Source organism: Orcinus orca, chromosome 13 (assembly GCF_937001465.1).
Source record: "Orcinus orca chromosome 13, mOrcOrc1.1, whole genome shotgun sequence".
In the NCBI taxonomy this organism is placed as follows: Eukaryota; Metazoa; Chordata; class Mammalia; order Artiodactyla; family Delphinidae; genus Orcinus; species Orcinus orca.
In genome coordinates this window covers 52,159,095-52,178,938 of record NC_064571.1, presented here as the reverse complement: position 1 = coordinate 52,178,938, position 19,844 = coordinate 52,159,095, and the positions used below count along the sequence as shown (strand labels likewise).

Genomic DNA, 19,844 nt, shown 5'->3' with positions numbered 1-19,844 from the left:
TTTTTTTTCTATTTGCTGTATCTGTTCTTTTTTCCTTTTCTCCACTTTTCCTGCCTTTTTGTCAATTGAGTATTTTTTTATGATTCAGTTTTCTCTCTTCTATTGGCTTACTAGCTACTCTTTTTTTTTTAACTTGTTGCTATACAGTTTTCAGTATATATTTTTAATTTATCACAGTCTACCTTCAAATAATTTTAATTCACTTATTATCTGGCCTTTTACAGAAAAAGTTGACTAATCCTGATGCCCTATCTGGATCAATTCCTTTTTCCCAAGAAGTTGATTTTAACATTTCTTATAGTTTGGGTCTACTAGCAATGAAGTATTTTTTTAACCTTTTTGTGGAGGATGGGTATGGAATTCTAGGTTGACAGGTTTTTTTTAAGTACTTTAAAGACTTTACTCTCTTCTGGCTTGCATAGTTTCTGAAGAGAGGTCTGTTACGATTCTTATCTTTGTTGTTCTGTTTGTAATTTTTTTTCTTACTATCTGTCTTCAAGATTTTTCTCTTTATCACTACTTTTTAGCAGTTTGACTATGATGTGCCTAGGTGTGTTTTTCTTTATTTTTATCCTGCATTGGTTTCTCAGAGGTTCTTGGATCTGTGGTTTGTTGTCATTCATTAAACTTAGAATTTTTTTTCTTCATTATCTCTTCAGATATTTCTTGTGGTTCACCATCTACTTCTGGGCTCCAAGTAAAAATATATTAGACCATTTGCTATTGTCTCACCTCTTGGTTGCTCTGTCCCTCTTCCTACTCTTTTCTTTCTTTGTTTCAGTTTGGATAATTTCTATTGATCCTTCTATAGTTTGTGGGGGTTTTTTTTGAATATTTGAATTTTATTTATTTTATTTTTTATACAGCAGGTTCTTATTAGTTATCTATTTTATACATGTTAGTGTATATATGTCAGTCCCAATCTCCCGATCTTTCTGTAGTTTTATTCTTTCCTCTATTGTGTTCATTCTGCTGATTAGCCTGATAAAGTTGTCTTCATATTTTTTAAGTATTTTCATTTGCCTTTTAAAAAATAATCGCCATATTTTTGTTAAAATTTCCTGCTAGATCTTTAAGCATATTAATCATAGTTATAGTGTTTGTCTGGTAACTTCAATATCTGGTCCATCTCCGGGTCTGGTTTTGTTGATTGTTTTATCTCCTGCTTTTGTGTGTTGCATAATTTTGGATTAAGTGGCAGCCATTGCTTGTTAAAGAATGGTAGAGACTGAGGTAAATAATATTTCGATCCAGAAATAGATATTCCTCTACTTCTGTCACATTGTTAGTATGAACAGGTATTGGTCAATCTAGTAAATAATTGAGCTGGGTTTGGGTTTTGTGGTTGTCATAGTTACCTTCAGTGTACCATAGTCTTCACATTCCTACAGAGATGGACTGTTGACACTTTGTACTTAGTGTGCGGCCTGCAATGTCAGGTGATGTTTCTCAGCATTTCTGCTCCAACTCCATCTTTCAGTTTGTGACACATTTAGAGGTGAGAGGAGTTGAATATTTCTCTCTGTACTCTTGCCCCTTCCTTAGCAATAGATTGCTCTTGCTTGTTACTTGGTGCAAAGTTCTTAGTGTGAACAGGGTGGGTTTCTTGGTTCTTCTGCTCCAGTTTTAGTCTTAATCAGACTCTGTACACCTGTGCCTCAAGAGTGGGACTTTCCTTGTCTCCTCCACGAGTGGACAGTCTCTCCCATTTACTCAGAGTGGAGTCTAGAGCTGCACTCATCAATAGCCAATTACCTACATATGCCTAGTGGTTGGCATATTGGATAGCACAAAATAGGATATTTCTGTCATTGTATAAATTCCTACTGGACAGCACTGTTCCAGCACTCAGGCCAATTTCTTTCTCATTCCCATCATGGTGGGTAGATGTTGCCTAATATCAGTGGGAAGTTCTAGGTTCAAGTGAGTGACCATTTCCCAGCAGCAGCAGATCTCTGCTTTGTATCTTTGAAGGATTTGGGCATGAACAGATTTCCTGCCCTTCTAATGGCATGTAGTATTGAATACATTGCCTAGTGTCAGTAAAATGTGAAGATAGCTGGGTTTTGTACTTTTCTCCAAACAGCAGCCATCCTTTCCCGGGGACTGGGGTGAGGAGTATACTTTGCCTCTTTCTCAATGGCAGACTGCTTTTGCTTGGTATGGAGCTTTGTCCAGGGTTTAGGCAGGTTTTGTGCCTCTGCCACAGTGACACCTGATCTCACCTTATGCTCATTCAGGGCCTGGAGCATGAATGGGCTTTGCCTGATATCTTTGCTCCAACCTCAGACCGTGGTAGGTTCTGCACATCTATCTCCGTCTCCAAGGGTGTCTTCCTTCGGTCTCCTGCCTGCCTACAGTTTTGAGTATTTTTTTTTCTTGCCTTTTATTGTGACTACCACTTCTTCCATGGCCTACCAAATGTGAAACTGTTCATATGTTTTGTCTCTCCTCACAGGACCTGTCATACTTCAAAATTCAAGTATTTCTGTTGTCTTGCAGCCTTAGATCTCAGATAGGCTCATAAAAAATTATGGTTATGTAGGCTATTTTGTTTTTTAAAAAAATTAATTTTTTTATAATTTAGTTTTGGCTGTGTTGGGTCTTCATTGCTACACATGGTCTTTCTCTAGTTGCAGCAAGCGGGGGCTACTCTTCATTGCAGTGCGCAGGCTTCTCATTGTGGTGGCTTCTCTTGTTGTGGAGCATGGGCTCTAGGCCTGCGGACTTCAGTAGTTGTGGCACACCGGCTCAGTAGCTGTGGCTCGCGGACTCTAGAACACAGGCTCAGTAGTTGTGGCGCACGGGCTTAGTTGCTCCGCAGCATGGGGATCTTCCTGGTCCAGGCTCGAACCCATATCCCCTGCATTGGCAGGCGGATTCTTAAGCACTGTGCCACCAGGGAAGTCCTGTTTTTTTCTTGTTAGGCTGGGAGTGATGTTCTTTTATGGCTTTCTATACCCCAAGTGGTAGCAGAAATCTCCTATTCTTATTTAGAATAAAAGTTAAAAGGATAAGTACTTATATTTTTTGGTAACTGAAGGATTTTATAGGATAGTGCTGTTCAAACTTGACTGTACCTACTGATCATCTGGGAATCTTGTTAAAATACTGATTCTGCTTCAGCAAATCTAGGATGGGTACTGAGGCTCTTTCATTTCTAACAGGCTCCCAGGTCATCCTGATGCCTCTAATCCATGGACACACCCTGGGTAGCAAGACATTTGGACACATCATCGTCTTATAACTAACTTAAAGGAGCTTATTAGTTATCTATTGCTATGTAATAAATTGCTGTGTAACACATTCTCTACTACACATGGAACATTTATGGAGGCCAACTATGTGGTTAGGCCATTAAACAAAGCCTTAGCAATTTCAAAGGATCAGTCTCTGTTATAGCCAGCCTCCAAGATGGCCCCCAAATGAGCCCCACCTTCTGGTATTTGTGCCCTTGTGAAGTCCCCTCCAATACTGCATAGGGCTGACTCGTGTAACCAAGAGGATATTGTGGAACTGATGAAGTGTGCCTTTTGAATCCAGGTTATAAAAGACATTATGGTTTCCATCTTGGATTCTTGGCTAATTAGCTCTATGGGAAGTCAGCTGCTATATCATACAGACACTTAAATAGCCCTGTGGAGAGGCCCCTGTGGCATGGAAATGAGGCCTCCTTCCAATAGCCATATGAGTGAGCCATTTTGGAAGCAGATCCCCCTGCCCCAGTCAAACTTTCCTTTCAGATGACTGAAAGCATTGGAAATTTTGGATGTATCCTTTCCACCGTGCATTATTAGATTTTATTTTTTGAACTGTATCCTTAATTCTTTTCTAGTTTTAGACCTATTGTGTTTATGCTTATGATGGGATGTAAAAGGGGAACTGTCTACTAGATATTTAGAAATATGATACAGGAATGGTAGTGATGTTATGGTATTAAAGCTCTAAGCTTAAAGCCTTCAGCGTTGATTTTCAGTAGAAGAGTCTAGGAAAAGTATGGTATAATGGAAGCCAGGGAGAGTCAGTTTAAGTGTGAATGAGCGACAGTGTCAAATGCTGCAAAAAAAAAATAAGAAAAGAAACTTGAAAATGATGAGCTAAGAAGTGATTGACACAAGTAGCAGCCAAAAGATTAGAATTAAAAATATATGGGGCTTCCCTGGTGGCGCAGTGGTTAATAGTCCGCCTGCCGATGCAGGGGACACAGGTTCGTACCCCGGTCCGGGAAGATCCCGCATGCCGCAGAGCCGCTAGGCCCATGAGCCATGGCCGCTGAGCCTGTGCGTCCGGAGCCTGTGCTCCGCAATGGGAGAGGCCACAACGGTGAGAGGCCCGCATACCGAAAAAAAAAAAAAAGTTTTAAAAAAATATATGAACAGTGGTTATTTCTATTGTGGCCACTTTCGAGCTACCAACATTATGTCATTAAATGCGAAGTGGATAGGGGATGTTTACAGTCAGCAGCACACCGCTGTATGTAAGGAACACATACAATCCAATACGAAAAAGAAAGCCTGATAGGAAAATTGAGAAGAATATGAACAGGGGCTTCACAGAGGAGGAAATACACATGGCCATAAACATATGCAGAGATGTTCATCCTCTCTAGCAATCAGGGACATACAAATTCAAAGAACAAAACAGTTTTTACCCATTAGATTGCAAAATTTTTTAATGTTTTATTAGTTGAGGATATGGGTTAATAAATCAATATCAATAGTTTCTCACCATTAATAGGAGTGTAAATTAGTATGACCATTCATGAGGGCAACTTGGCAGTAGTTATTAGAATTAGAAACGTGTGTATCCTTTGATCTAGTGGATCAGATTCTGATTTTTCCCCTTAAGTAAAACTCATACTTGCACACAGAGATGCATTCAATATATAAGAATATTCATTGTGGTAAAGTTCTAGAACAATATGTCTAGTGTGGTATAATTTGTGTTAGTGATCAAAAGGGATTTGTTCTTGTCCCTAATTTTTAATTGTATGCATTATTTATATAATTAACCTGAGCATTTTTGAATCTTTAGAGAAAGAAAGGAATTAAGGAAGTGGAAGTTAGTGATTGGGAAAACATACAGTCCAGATTTCAGGGAGAGTGTGATAAAGAGAAAGAAATTATCTTATGAGCTAATAAAGAATATGAGAATAAATACAGAAATTGTAATACATTGGCATAAAAATTAGCCAGCTATTGCCACAAGTCGGGGTGGGAGGGAAGGAACTGGTAGGTGATGGTCTTCACGAAAATCAATGGATCACTTTACTTAAATGTCTGAAGTTCGGACAGAAAGTGATACATTCAAGTGGGATTGGGAAGGCTTGTGAATTTCTTTTTTTAAAATTTATAAAATACTTCTTGAATCAATGCCTCAAAAGGACAGTATTTCTCTTCCAGTCAGCAAAAGGCAAGCAAGTTACACTTACTTCCATTAGATGCTGGAACTGAATTTGGCAACCTTGAAAGCACTTTTCTGATGAAAGCTGTTATCTAGAGATGGTAATCTCAAAAAAGAAGACAAGATTGACAAAGGTCCAGGTCAAACTACAAATTGATATTGATACCTAGCCAGCTGGTATAGCTGTTGATTAGTTTCCTACCCTCATCCATACCATGGTTACCACTCTCAAAAGATGGGTCTAAAAATCTTGGCTTGGCATTTATCTGTCTCAGAATTTTAAAATTACAAAAACTAGGCATGGTGTTTTTTTGTTTTGATTTGTTTTTATGTTTTAAATGTTAACACTGAAGTCTTAAATCTGCTTTTCAAACTTTTTGTAAAAGCCAAACTAAAACAGTTAATGGAGATTTTAACTGGGAAACATGAAATTAGAAGTTTTGCCTGGTTTAGTACAATTTTAGTCTCTACGTTTTCGTAGTCGTGATTTGCTTCAATAGCTAAATCCCAAGAAAGGAAGTCATGCAAGCAACCATAGAAGTTCACACTATAAGCAAGAATTATGAATAATGCCCTTTTTAAACTTAGTGGTTCTAAAAACCACTGAAAAAGGTAGTCAAGGGGGGAAACTATTAAAATGTACAGGGCAGGTACATAAAAACATTGCAGGAATAGGGAACATTGTTTCTTCTCCCAGTTTTCTTTACAACTTCCATTAAGATAAATCTTTTTAAAGTTCAATTCTTAATATATATTCCTCATTTCTTCAAAAGCTTCTGTGGTTCTTTACCAAATAAGTCCAGAAGCCTTAGAGTTCCAAAATGCAAAATAGTACATGAGAGAATGCACATTTCCTGTTTCCATTGCACAAAAAATGTGTCTTGTAATAGGCAAATTTATTTTAAAACAATACTTCTAAAACTCTTTATTACTTGTGTTCCATTATCTAAGCACAACTTAATAAAGAAGCAAAGTTTTTAAGTGAGACTTAGATTCCAAATAAGTTTTTTGCTCTAGACTCTGAAACATAGATTAGCAAATACATAATTTTATCTTGTTACTGATAGTTTGTGAACAGACCCAGTGAACGGAAGTGCTGCCATGGTAACATAAACCAGACTGTTATTTGGAGAACTTACTCAAGACACTTAACTGCCCTGAACTACAAGTTTTCAGTACCAGTTCTTCCAATTTGCTGTTTCAAAGAAATAGTTCTTAAAAGATCAAAATTATTTGCAGTTCTCTCACAAGAGAATTTTAAAAGTAGATTTGAACTAAACAGCTTCTAGGAGTATAATCTCAGGAATACCAAGATAGAACATGGTTAGAATTATTAAAATAATTGTCTTAGTCAATATATGAAAAATAATTCATGCATATCTTTTCTGTATGAAACTGAAATGGTTTTGGGGCAAAGGATGTTGTGGGTGCTAACATTTTAAAGTTTTATTTCCCAATCTTCAAAACACATTTACCACTTAGGTCAAGCAACTGAAAATATATCTAATTTAAGATGTTCCATCACTTAATTCAAAACTACATTTGTAAAATTTGACTTCCTTTGGAAAAAAATTAAAATTTCAAATACTTGTTTAGTGTACTTCATGTGATATCTTGCTGCTGTAGGCCAGAAAAGTTTTCACCTGATAATATGGTATGTTTCTTACTATATTACAGTGTGATTTGACACCCATGGTTTTTCTTTTCCAATATATTTAAGTTGCTAGGATGTTAAAAACTGCCTTATACACAATTACCATACTTTTCCTCAGACAAGAATGTTTTTCCTTTATCAATTTAATTCATCTCTTTTTTTTCTAACTTTTGTCTCTTCGGAATTAATTGATTTTTGTTCTTATTGTTGATGTTTTTAAAAACTCCCTCATCTCTTAGAAGAGGAGTAGGAATATATTGTTATTAAGCCATATACACTTACTATTGATATATGCCAATTTCAGTATAATCTCTTAGTATTCACTTAGTTTGCAGCTCTATGTCGCTTACATATGAATTACCTTATTTGACTCTCATCACAACTCAATGAAGTGGCCTGTTTTTTTAATTCTACAGATAAAATATGAGAGGACAGACTCTTAGAGATTAAGTGATTTGTCCACTATCAAGTAGCCAATCAATAAGCAATGATTAGCACCTCAGTTTGAAAACGTGTGAAACAGTATTCTTTCATTATGCCATTCTGCTATAATAGTTATGACATGATATTTAGAGATAAAAAAGCCTCAGTAATAGGCTAATGTTACCTTGAAAAAGAGTTCAGGAAATGGAAGCACCCTGGAATTTATCACATTAAATCTTCAGCAATGATAATAGCGTACATAATATAGGATTTTATACAAGCAGAAAGGAGCAGGGGAACAGGACACAGGTCAGTTTTATTGTTGTCTATATAATTGTTAATGTTGTGAAGTGTAATTCAAATTTTAAGAAAGGGTTTTTGAAATAGAAAAGGTGTAACATAAAAACAAAAATTAGTAACAGGGCTTTCCTGGTGGCGCAGTGGTTGAGAGTCCGCCTGCCGATGCAGGGGACACGGGTTCGTGCCCCGGTCCGGGAAGATCCCACATGCCACGGAGCGGCTGGGCCCGTGAGCCATGGCCGCTGAGCCTGCGCGTCCGGAGCCTGTGCTCCGCAACAGGAGAGGCCACAACAGTGAGAGGCCCTTTTACCGCAAAAAAAAAAAAAAAATAGTAACAGTTTGAATCTCACTAATCTTGTGAGTTAGTTCTAAGGAAGTTTTGTACATCATGGTGGGAGGGGGTCAGGTTATACCTTATATTTAATTTTTGACATTTGTATCTTCAAAAGATTAAATATATTCAAAAATATTTATTAAAATTTAGTATCAGTAACTAGCGGAATAGAAACAGAAAAACAAATTTGCATGCTATTAGACTGGAAGAAACGAACAATTTTTAAAACTACAAAGAAAATGAACATAAAATATAACAATAGTAGTAGCCAATGTTTGAGTGCTTTTGTGTCTGGTAGGTACTGTTTTATATATATTTTGAGCATACTAGTACACAGAGAACATAGACATTTTTCTAAAGGTTACACAGCTGTTAAGTGACAGAGCCAGGATTCCAAAATAGGTATTCTTCCTCCAAGGCTTGTACTCTTAACTTCTGTACAAGTAGTGTTTAGCTCTGGGGCAGTGTGGGATGAATTTGCAGTTGGACCTCCTCTTTGCATGGCTATAGGGTTTTGTATGTAAACTGTAGGTAGATGTGGTACATTTGTAGGGATGTGCATCTAGTCAGACTGTTCAGGATGTGTAGGTAGGGATGGATGTTCAGCTAAAGAAGTAGGAAAGATACATCCTGAAGGAAGAGTTTGCAGGTGATCTTACAGCTCCTGAAGTCCTTCAGTTATTTAGTTTGACTAGCTCAATTAGTGTGTATGGCGTTTGACCACACCCACTTAGTTTTTATATAACTGTTTCTTATACCTTTTATTTACTAGATAATCTATAATTGTAGTTTGGATATATTTTTTTTTGGATATATTTTTAATACAAGAGTGTTTATAAATTTCCAAGTGGTCAGAGAATTTTGTTGTTGGGATATTTTTTTTTCTTTTTACGCTACAGTGATCTTTAAAGGGTAATTTATTTTTCTTCATGGTCTAATCAATGTTTGTAGTTTTTTCTGTTAATATTTGGAAAGTATACTCTCCAAGAATTCATTAATTACATCAGTGTTTTTCATAGGTGTTCCACAGAACACTAGCTTCCTCAGATGTTTCCTGGGAGAAAGAGGTTCTGTGTCAAATAACTTTGGGAAACTTCTTAAAACAGGTTTAATTAAAGCAGGACTGTTTAGGACCCTTAATCTGCTAGTATGTAATGTAACCTTCTAATAAGGAAAGAGGTAAAATACTCAGCATTTTTCAAACCTATTTGAAGGAATTATCTCAAAGCCTGGCCTTTCCCCTTGCACATTAGATCATTTTCGTGAGATTCTTCAGGTAAGTTGTCTACTTACCTTCCTGGTAAGCTGTTCCTTCATATTAGCGGAATTGTGGAGCAGGCAAGCCAGTCTTTCAGGCACCTCCCATTTGCAATTTAGCGGGCACTTCTGTTATATTTTCTCTAGTTTCCAGAAATCATACAAATTGTATTATTTTTAGATTCTAGTGACTATTTCCATGAAATCTGGGCTTGTGTGCCCATTACCATATTACCCAGAAGTTCCTCGAATGTTGTAACTTAACCATCTTGAGGGAAGAGTTGATACTTCTCCCTCTTTTTTATCTTTTACAGGAGTCTTTTCCATGCCTCAGTTTTTGACTTAACTACTCTTTGAGACTTTTGCCATCTTTTCATTAAATTGTTTGCCTTGAATTTAAACAGTTTAAATGGGAAACTAAACACTAGTGTTAATGCCATAAAAAATGAAGTTATTTTTATATGCATCACCTAATATATTGTTTAGCACTTTTGGGAGAATGACACTACCTAATCTTTTCTTTCTTTAACAGTAATGATAAGGGTTAACATTTGTTGACATCTTAGCATGTGGAGGGCCACCTTGTACAGCCCTTCATGCTGTTCTCTGCACAGCTTGGTGTTGTATCATTCTCACAGAATGTGATGTGAATGCCATGTCCTAGAGTTGTGCAGTCCTGTGGCCCTAGTGCCATGCAATGTGCAGAGTACTCTATGCATAATGTAATCCATAGAACAAACCTATGAGGTAGGTACTGTTATTATCCATACCTTACAAATAAGGGAATAATGGCCCAGAGAAATAGAGGTTAGTTAACCTTCCTAAAATTACACAGCGGGTCAGTGGCAGGGCAGGGGATAGGAGCCCAGGCAGTCTGCCTCTGGGGCTTTTAGTCACACAGTCCATTCCTAGCAAATTTACATCAACTTTTGCCTTGTATTCAAAAGGTACTATTGGGTTTTTTTCCCCACACACATTTATTAAAAGCATTCAGACACTGATTTTGTGTGTCTTAAAGTTCCAGGTTACTAATTCTTATATATTTTATTCTAGGTTAATGGAAAAGGCTCCTTATGGTGTGTTGATCCAGAATATAAACCCAACCTTATGCAAGCACTGAAGAAGCAACCTTTTCCCTCAAAATCAACATTTTACACCCCTCCTGCATCACCACAAAGGTACAGGATCTAACATGTAAACGTCAGTGGTGATATATAAGATTTCATTATATGAGATGGAGAAACTTAGAGTTGTAGTGTTTTTTTGTTTTTTAATTATATAGAGATTTATGAATAAGACATTAGCGTAATGCATTTTTACTTATAGTCTAACTTATTAGGAAACAGAATGTTGGATAAGTGACAACATAAATTCTGGAAAATGTAGTTAATAATATTCTAACTAAACTCTAAAGACAGTGATAATATGATTTCAGGTATCACCTGAAACCTTTTTGTAAAGGTTGAATCATTTAAATTGTCTGCAGTGCTAATGCTGACCTGAAGACATGGGAAAGTAAAAGTATATTTAAAAATTTTTAAATAAGGTGATTAAATTTGTCATTGCAGCATTTTTACATACATATTTATATTTCTTTTTCTATTTTAAGTTTTTTTCCTTCACAATATGTTTAATATTAGAAAATTATGTTCAAGTCTCAAATTTTTAAATGTCAAGTAAAATAATGCTTTGGAGTTTTTTATTTGTTTTGTTTCTGCTGGTAAATATAATTATGATTTTCCTTGGCTTCTGTTTTCTAACTCAGTGATCAACAAATTGATCTTAAAGCTTTCCAATTTTAAGTTAAATCTGAAAATGATACGATGTCCTTAAATCTCATTGTTTCCTTTTCTTAAAGAAACCTTCAGAATCTTTTTTTAAAATTCTATTACATATATTCATTTGAGTTAAAAATGACAGATTTTGTCAAGATACTTTTAAGGGTAGTCTATAAAAAGTTTTTTAAGCTTTTTAATAAAATAATACATGGCAATTTTGAAACATACACAAAAGTAGGGAGAAAGTGAACTCCCATTTGCAACAGTTATCAACATTTCATGTGTTTAATTTCTTTAAGTATTATTAGATGACTTTTAGAGGAGTGGTTATAGCTGAGATACAGTTAAAAAAATTAGTAAGACTGAAGTTGAAATGTCAGCAATATATATACATATATACTCATTGAGATTTAAGCTTATTTACCATATTAGTAGATTAGAAGGATCATTGTAATAAGAACTGGTTTATCCTTATGAAATGAAACCTAGAAAAGACGTTATCAGAGTTTTATATTCTCATTGTTTGGGAGTTGATAACCTTCTTTAATGTTGGTGCTTATGAGATGTCCTAGTTAAAAAAAATAATAGTTTAGGGCTTCCCTGGTGGCACAGTGGTTGAGATCCGCCTGCCGATGCAGGGGACACGGGTTTGTGCCCCAGTCCAGGAAGATCCCACGTGCTGCGGAGCGGCTAGGCCCATGAGCCATGGCCACTGAGCCTGCGCGTCTGGAGCCTGTGCTCAACAGGGGAGGCCACCAACAGTGAGAGGCCCGCGTACTGCAAAAAAAAAAAAAAAAAAAAAAAAAGTTTAGAAACTAATGGTAAGTTCTGCTGATGGTCCTTTCATGTTTTATTTAGCAATGTTATTGTTTATTAAAAATTAAATGGGAGAATTGGCACTCTATTTTGTATACCATCAAAAATACACTTTCCTGTGCCTTTGATATGATGCATTTTCATGTTTATATCTCTTAGCTTTATCATATGTTTATATGTTAAATAAAGCTGATTTTGTGGTTTAAAAACAGGTAGATAAAACAACAGCATAAAGATTATAATCTTTGACTTTAAAACATTACCTTAATATTTTTAGAAACATTTTCTCTTTATCATTGTTTGGCAAAATGACAGTTCCATCTGACACAACTTTGTGTAGCCCTTTCATGTCATAATTGGTAAGTCTGAGGAAGAGAATGATCTGTAGAGTATGTAAAACTGTGACTAAGAAATAGACTTTTTTTTTTTTTTTTTTTTTGCCGTATGTGAACCTCTCAGTGTTGTGGTCTCTCCCGTTGCGGAGCACAGGCTCCGGACGCGCAGGCTCAGCGGCCATGGCTCACGGGCCCAGCCGCTCCGCGGCATCTGGGATCTTCCCGGACCAGGCCACGAACCCATGTCCCCTGCATCGGTAGGCAGACTCTCAACCACTACGCCACCAGGGAAGCCCTAGACTTTTAATTTGGTTAGCAAAAAGCAGATTTTTTAAAAATACTATCAAAAATTCCAAAGAAGAGGAATAGTTTGTCCCAAAAATGTCTTAATTTTTGGAACTAAAAAAACAAAAACAAGAAAATAACTACTGGTCTTTTTTCATGAATATAGAAAGTTTAATTTGATACTGATATTTATTGATTAAATCAGGAGCTTATCTGTTTTTTGTCATCACCATACAGTCTTCCTTAAACATTGTTTTGATAAACACTTTATTTGTATTGTAACACCTGTATTAATATCAAACTTAGGCATACAATACAAAATCAGACAGTAACTATTACTATTGTCTATTGTTCCAGGCATTTTAAATTCATTATTCTTATTCAATTATCACAGCAACCCTACGTGGGAGGTTTAATTACTCCTGTTTTACAGATGAAGAAACTAAAAGATTAATTATTTTGCCTAAGAACACCCAAATAGTTGTGATTTAAACTTGGATCTTATGCTCTTTCTGCTTTGGCAGACTCTTCCTAAACTGAATAGTATTAGCAAAGAAAACAAGGTAAAAATAGTTTGTGTTTTTTATTGTACAAATTAATTGTATTTGTAACTAAGTTCTATAAAATGTGAAATAAAGATCTTTTATAAGTACGCTTGTCTTATCTCTTTATTTTTCAGTGGTTCTTTATCACCTCACTACTTAAGCTCTGTACTCAAGCAGAACCAGGTGCGAACTCTCAAAGGTATGTGAAAGATCAGTATTTTAAATCATAAAAACTCAGATCAAAATTCAGAACTTTTGTTTAATTATTTTTAAATTATAAAAGTATTAAATGTTCATTGTAGAAGTTTTGGAAAATAAAAACATTTATAAAAAAGAAACTAAAACTTACCCTTTATTCTGCTGTTAACTTTTTAATTGAGGAATACTTGATATTATACGTTTCAGGTGTACAACATAGTGATTCACGATTTTTTAAGGTATACTCCGTTGATAGTTATTATAAAGTATTGACTCTATTCCCTGTGTTGTACAATATATCCTTAAAGCTTATTTCTTTTATGCATAGTAGTTTGTACCTCTTAATCCCCTACCCCTATCTATCTTGCACCTCTGCTGTTCACATTTTAATATAATTGCTTTGGTCCTTTTTATGCTTTTCACATGAGTAGATATGTTTGCGTGCATGCACATACATGCACATACACCCCCCACCTTCCACACACACTTTTTCTCCACTGGGATTATACTGTGTATACTGTTTTATATCCCTGTTTTCATTTCCTTTTATGTATACTTTTCCTTGAAAATAGGGAAATATTTCTTAGTAATGCCTGCAATAGAGAATTATCTTTTTAAGTCTGTCAGACTAGAATAGAGGTTGACAAACTATGTCCCATGGGCCAAATGTGGCCTGCCACCTGTTTTTGTATGGCCTTTGAGTTAGGGATGGTTTTACATATTTCTTTTATAGGTTAAGTGTAAAGAACTATAATTTAGGAAGAAAGCAATGTTAACTTTTAGAATTTTGTAGACTTTTAAAAAGTAGGTCAAAATTCTGAAATTGCAGTTTTCCCCCCCTACTCATAGTTAGTATTACAGGTTAGTGATATATTAACATAAGTTTTCCTAGCATTGTTGCTTTGGAGCCTACAGATGTTTCTATGACCTTTAAAAATAGAAATTCTCAGACTAAAAGCCTTTCTGTGTATCAGAGATATTTAGGCTCTTTAGAACTACACTAAGCCAAGCCTAGGAAACAATATGATGGTGGTCTGTAAAAATAAGGGAGGGAAAGAGTGTGAAAAAGCTTAAGAGGACTCTGCAGAGAAGTTAAGCGGATTGGGAGTCTGCTTCAGATATGCTGTAACTTAACATAAGGCAAGTATCCATTTTCCTGTTACCTGCATGAGTAGATGTGCTCTCTTTACATTTAGGTATTGCTGAAACTTCCTTTATCTTTTTATTGCCTCAGTGAGTTCTGACCCTTAGTCTTTTAAGCTTAGTTCATATACACATTTTGAGAACATTTTCTCTTTTGAATTCTGGGGTTTATTTAGAATTTCTTTTTGCTCTTGTTCTATTCCATCCAAATTCTTCTTCTCCCTTTGGGGAGCAGCTTCCACAACTAGAGCCTAGGTACTTCTTCATCTAATGACTTTATATCTCTCCATGACTGCTAACACCTTACTTCCCTCCATCTCTATCACTGTGAGTCTTAGGGCTATTCCCCTTCTAGTAATTCACTTGGTGGGGAGGGTGGTTGGCATTCTGTCAACCAATGCAAGTCTGTCCTGGAATAGAATACACAATTCTCATGAGTTTTAACAGGAAAACGTAATACCACACAAAAACTTAAGAAAATTTATCATTAAATCAGGTTGCTCTAGCACATATTCATAGACTTCTGAGGAAATTTGCTTTTTCATAACTCTTGATATTATTTCTAGGGTAAAGTTTGAAAATACAACGATAAGTCGATTAAACATTCAACTGTTTATTCTACAAGTACTTGCTGAATTCCTCCATTGTGCCAAGCATTGAACTGGGTGCTTTGGGATATGCAGAGATGAAAGAGACCCAGGCCCTACTCTCAGAAAACATAGAGTTTAATTGAAGAAGGTTGACTAGAATTATGCAGAGTACATTGGGAGAAAAGGAAGTGGGTGGCAAATTAAGCTTAGAGGTGGGTCAGGAAAGGCCTCTTAGAGAAGAAACTGTGATGCTTGAGCTCTGGGCCTCAGAAGTTGGGAGGATATTTTTGGGTAGAGGTTTGGTGGAGGACAGTTGCTGGGAACTGCAGGTCGCTAAGTGTGGCTGAAACCTAAGAGCATAGAAGAGGACCAGGTAGCCTCGGTCCAGTGGCTGTAGATGTGATCGTTTAGTGTGGGCAAGGCAAATGAAGAAGTTTAAGCAGGCATTAGCCAAATCAAGGAGAGCGTATTTAGCATAATGAGTTTGAACTTCTTCCTATAACTATAACATTAGTTCGCATTGAATTCCTGACTGTGGTGTTTCGCATGCATTGCAGCAACTCTTTGAGGTATTGTTACCCTCTCTTACAAATAAGGAAGCTGAACTTCAGAGAGATTAAGTAACTTTCTCAAAGTCACACAACTAGTAAATGGTATAGAAGGAACTCTGATTTCAAAGCCTGCACTCCTACCAGATATGAGGCGTTGGAGGAACTGCTGAAGGTCTTTAAAGAATGAGATGACATTGTCAGTTTTGTGTTTTGTAAAGATCACAGAAGTTTCATTGTTGGCTCCAGTATTAGAATCCAATATAAGATTCATCTGTCACTTCACAGAATCATCTTTTTTAAAGTCTAATCTTTTTTGCTCATCTTGCCAATAGCTATTTTACAGTATTGTATAGCGGGCAGCAGGAGGCACAGGAATCTCATACTGAGATAGCAAAACAAAAGCTGTTTTTGTCAATATTTGATGTGGGTTTGGAGTAAATTCATCTGTTTAAAAATATTTATCGAGCGCACTTGTGTGCTGGGCACTGTTCTAGGCACCAAGGATATATCAGTGAACAAAGAAGACAAAAACGGAACTATATTCTAGTTAGTAAATTTTAGTATTTATACTTAAGCACTAGCATACTACAAGGAAATATGAAATTTAGACAGTTAATGATGAAGTTAGGGGCTAAGTGCATATCTAAGTTCAATTTTCAGGTTACAAATTAGCATAATTTTTATCTTAATTGAAATGAAAGTAAACTGGTGGTCCAAGCAGCTTAAAGTCTTAGTAATTTTTTGAAATCGCTCTCCTACTTCTTTAAAGAATCATGAGAAACAGCTTCTCTGTTTGGATGCTCTGTAAATGTGTATATTGGTTTTGATAAAGGCAGTAAGTCCTATTATATTTATTACTTAGCTTATAACCATTTAAATTCTGCCTCTGGTTCTCATATCATTCCTTAAGCAAATGGACTGAGAATCAGATGATAGAAACTTATTTGTCTTATTGTAACCCTCACTTTCACATAGTTAAGCCTGATGTCTTTTAAATTTTTTTCTCAATTATTAATAATTTCTTAGCATCAAGGCTAAGAAAATACAAACCAGGAGGCATAAATTAACACTTTTTACAGAGATTTATTTGAACCAGTTATTAAATCAGTAGCATATTTTGAACCCCAGTCAGAACTATGAAGGATAAAAAGGGAAATAATATGACTTAACTAAGTTGTTGTTGTTATTGTTTAACTCACTGTTTTGATGGCTCTCATGGCTCTAATGACAAATGACTGTAAACTGGAAGTGAATTATAGGATTAAACTAAATAGTGTCAGAGAAAATATATACAAAAGACTTTATAAATGAACCAAATTTTTATTCTTCATGAACTGAATATGTTAAATAATATAGCTAATAGTATGTTTATTAAAACCCAGCACCATCTTTAAAACAGCATGACGTACTTACTAATGAAAAAAAGCATTATGAAGTGTGTTCAGTTGTGACAATAAACAAATAAGTCTTAAGTTTAATTTTAATACCAAAACTGATTTGGTACTATAAATAAAAATTGTTTGTAAAATCTACACAGACAGTTTTTGTTCCAAGAAGTTCAAGATTGTATTGATAACCAGGTGTTCTTGATTACCGAGTGTCTGCGATCATTGGTGCTTATTTTAACACTGAAGTTAAACTTTTTTTTAGTTAATTGGCAAGGCATTGTGGGAAGCATACTTAGCAAATGTTCTGAACCAAACAAATCAGATGTAGATAAAATCCTTTTGCAAAGAAGTTTTAGCAAAGAAGTAATTTCATGTGGGAAAATTCAAATTAATTTGCCTGTAACAAATTCCTACAAGAAATAAGGGTATTTAAGGAACACTTTTCCTATCATTCTACTGTTATAGAAACAGTACCTAATTTTGTTATTATTTTAAGAAAGGAAATGGTACAGGATAAGTCTCTTAATCAATTTTCTTTAGTTTTAGGTATTTCAGAAATTAAGAATGTTTTATAGGTGCTTCATTTATAAGATTAATAAATTTCCTGAAATTGTTTCCTCATTATAATGCATTTCAGTATTAGATTCTCTCCCTCACTACCACTCCCTTTTTTTTTTTTAATAAAGTTGGAAACAAGGTAGATATTTAATTATTTCATGGAGCAGGAGTCTCTCTGTTAGTATAATGCCATGCAAGTTGTGCCCTGCACAAGGACACCTGGCTGAGGCAGTGAATGGGCTTTGAAATCAGCCAGCACTCCAGTCCCCAAGCTGTGTGCCTTGGTATAGGAAACATTCACCTGGAGGCAAGTTTTTTTTTTTTTTCCAGTTCACACAGAGATACAATATGGGCTATAGCTGTACCTTTTTTTCTTCAAAGACATGTTAGAATACTGAACTCTATCGTATTGTAGTCAGATCTCATTCTGAAAGATAGGAATTGCAGAGGTCTTTGTTTTGCTAGCCTCTGTGGCTGTGGCATGTGGGAATCACTGATTCAAATTCTTTTTAACTTGCTGTTTTTTTCTGCCTGAAATGCTTTTCCTTTGGGTGTCTTCATGGTTTCATTCTCTCACCTCCCTGAGGTTTTTGCTCAACTGTTACCTCTCCTTGAGGCCTTCCCTAACCTCTACTTAAAATTGCAACCACCTTTCCCCTCATTCTGTGTCTCCCTTCCCCCTTAATTCTTCTCCCTAGTGTTTTTCACTCTGATATACTGTATTTCTTTGTGTTATGAGAGGTTAGGGATTTTCCTGTTTTGTTTTCTGCTATATTCTCACAGCCTGGAATGATGTCAGCCTTATAACAGGACACTCTATTGAATGAATAACAGAATAGAGAATTTCCAGTATACTCGGTAATTTTCTACAAAATTTCCTACTCTAATTATAGATGCTTAGTAAGTATTAAGGGATGATGATAGAGTACAAATTGAAGGCCTGGGTTCTGGAGGTAGACTGCACAGGTTTAAATCCCACCTCTGTTGTTCTTAGAGGCCCATCTTTGTCCATTTTCTAAGTTGATAATACTTAGAACATGCCAAAGACTCTGTAATTTGGTGATAATCAGCTTAATCTAAGGAAAGGAGGGAGGGCAAAGATGTAATATATTCTTTACACATTTATCAAGGAACCACTATTTGTTCCAGGCTTATGGAACATAAAGAGGATAAGACATGATTCCTATCTTAAGGAAGCTGACAGTCTAATTGGAAAGACATTCATCTAGAGACTCTGATTCATGAGATCACATTTTATTCAAGGGAAAAGAGTATAGTATTATGTGCTCCTTCATAGCAACAATCTTCTGATAAGTTAAGCCTGTTTATTAAGGTCAAAAACATTTCCTGCCTTCACACAGTTTATGGTCAAGATGAGGAGAAAGCAAGTCACTATCCTCATGAATTTATTATCAAAAATAACTTTATAATTAGATATTACAAGTAAAATGCAAAACTTTGGGGTAATAAAAATTTTCCAGCTTTGAGATATAGAAATGGGGGGTTTCATATCAGTCTTGTTTTAAACTTATTCTTTATAACCTAAAATTTATAAACATTTTCTAACTTTTCCTTCACATTTTAGATTATACCATTTTACATTTATTCAGTCACGATTGTTCAGACTAACAGAGATGGCTAAGATGGAGAGGGGTGAACTTTTAGTACAGAAGTAGGTATGAGAGCATAATGACCTCTGGAATAGAACCTGCTGATTTTACCAGCCTTTCTTTTAAAACCCATTTTTCTTATGGAATATCCATAATTATGTTTGAGCTCTTGAGTATTATATAAATCTGTAGTACTTGTAGGCTTGTATATAATTATGACTAAAGACAGTATTAATATTTTTGTGTTTTCTTGGCTAATTTAATCTGTTTAAGGGCAATCCTTATTGAAATGCAGGTCAGGTTCTTATTTTCATTGTGAATAATTAAAGAAGAGAACTTTCTTTATCTCTAGTACCTCTTAATTCTCCTTTATAATAGACTCTCTTTTATAAAGAACATGAATATTATCACTCTTTTCCTTTTTCAGAATCTGATATTGACGCTGCCACTGCAATGATGCTTTTAAATACTTCTATAGAACAAGGAATTTTGGAATGTAAGCAATCACACTTTTCTTTTTAAAATACATTTTTTGTGAGTGTCTTTCAAATGTCATTTTTTTTTTTTTAATATTTATTTATTTGGCTGCTCCAGGTCTTAGTTGCGGCACACGGGATCTTCGCTGTTTCATGCAGGTTCTTTTAGTTGCAGCATGTGGGCTCTTTAGTTGTGGCAT

General features: G+C 35.5%; 1 protein-coding gene across 7 annotated transcripts in view; it reads left to right on the top strand.

Moving 5' to 3' along the window:
- FOXN2 (forkhead box N2) overlaps positions 1-19,844 on the top strand; it is a 60,070-nt gene that overhangs the window by 28,042 nt on the left and 12,184 nt on the right. For all 7 annotated transcript variants that reach the window (XM_049696250.1, XM_033419123.2, XM_004264971.4 and 4 more), the window contains 3 exons: positions 10,425-10,549; positions 13,265-13,329; positions 19,596-19,664. In XM_049696250.1, the coding sequence (XP_049552207.1) occupies positions 10,425-10,549; positions 13,265-13,329; positions 19,596-19,664 (259 nt within the window). The remainder of the gene's footprint in view (positions 1-10,424; positions 10,550-13,264; positions 13,330-19,595; positions 19,665-19,844) is intronic.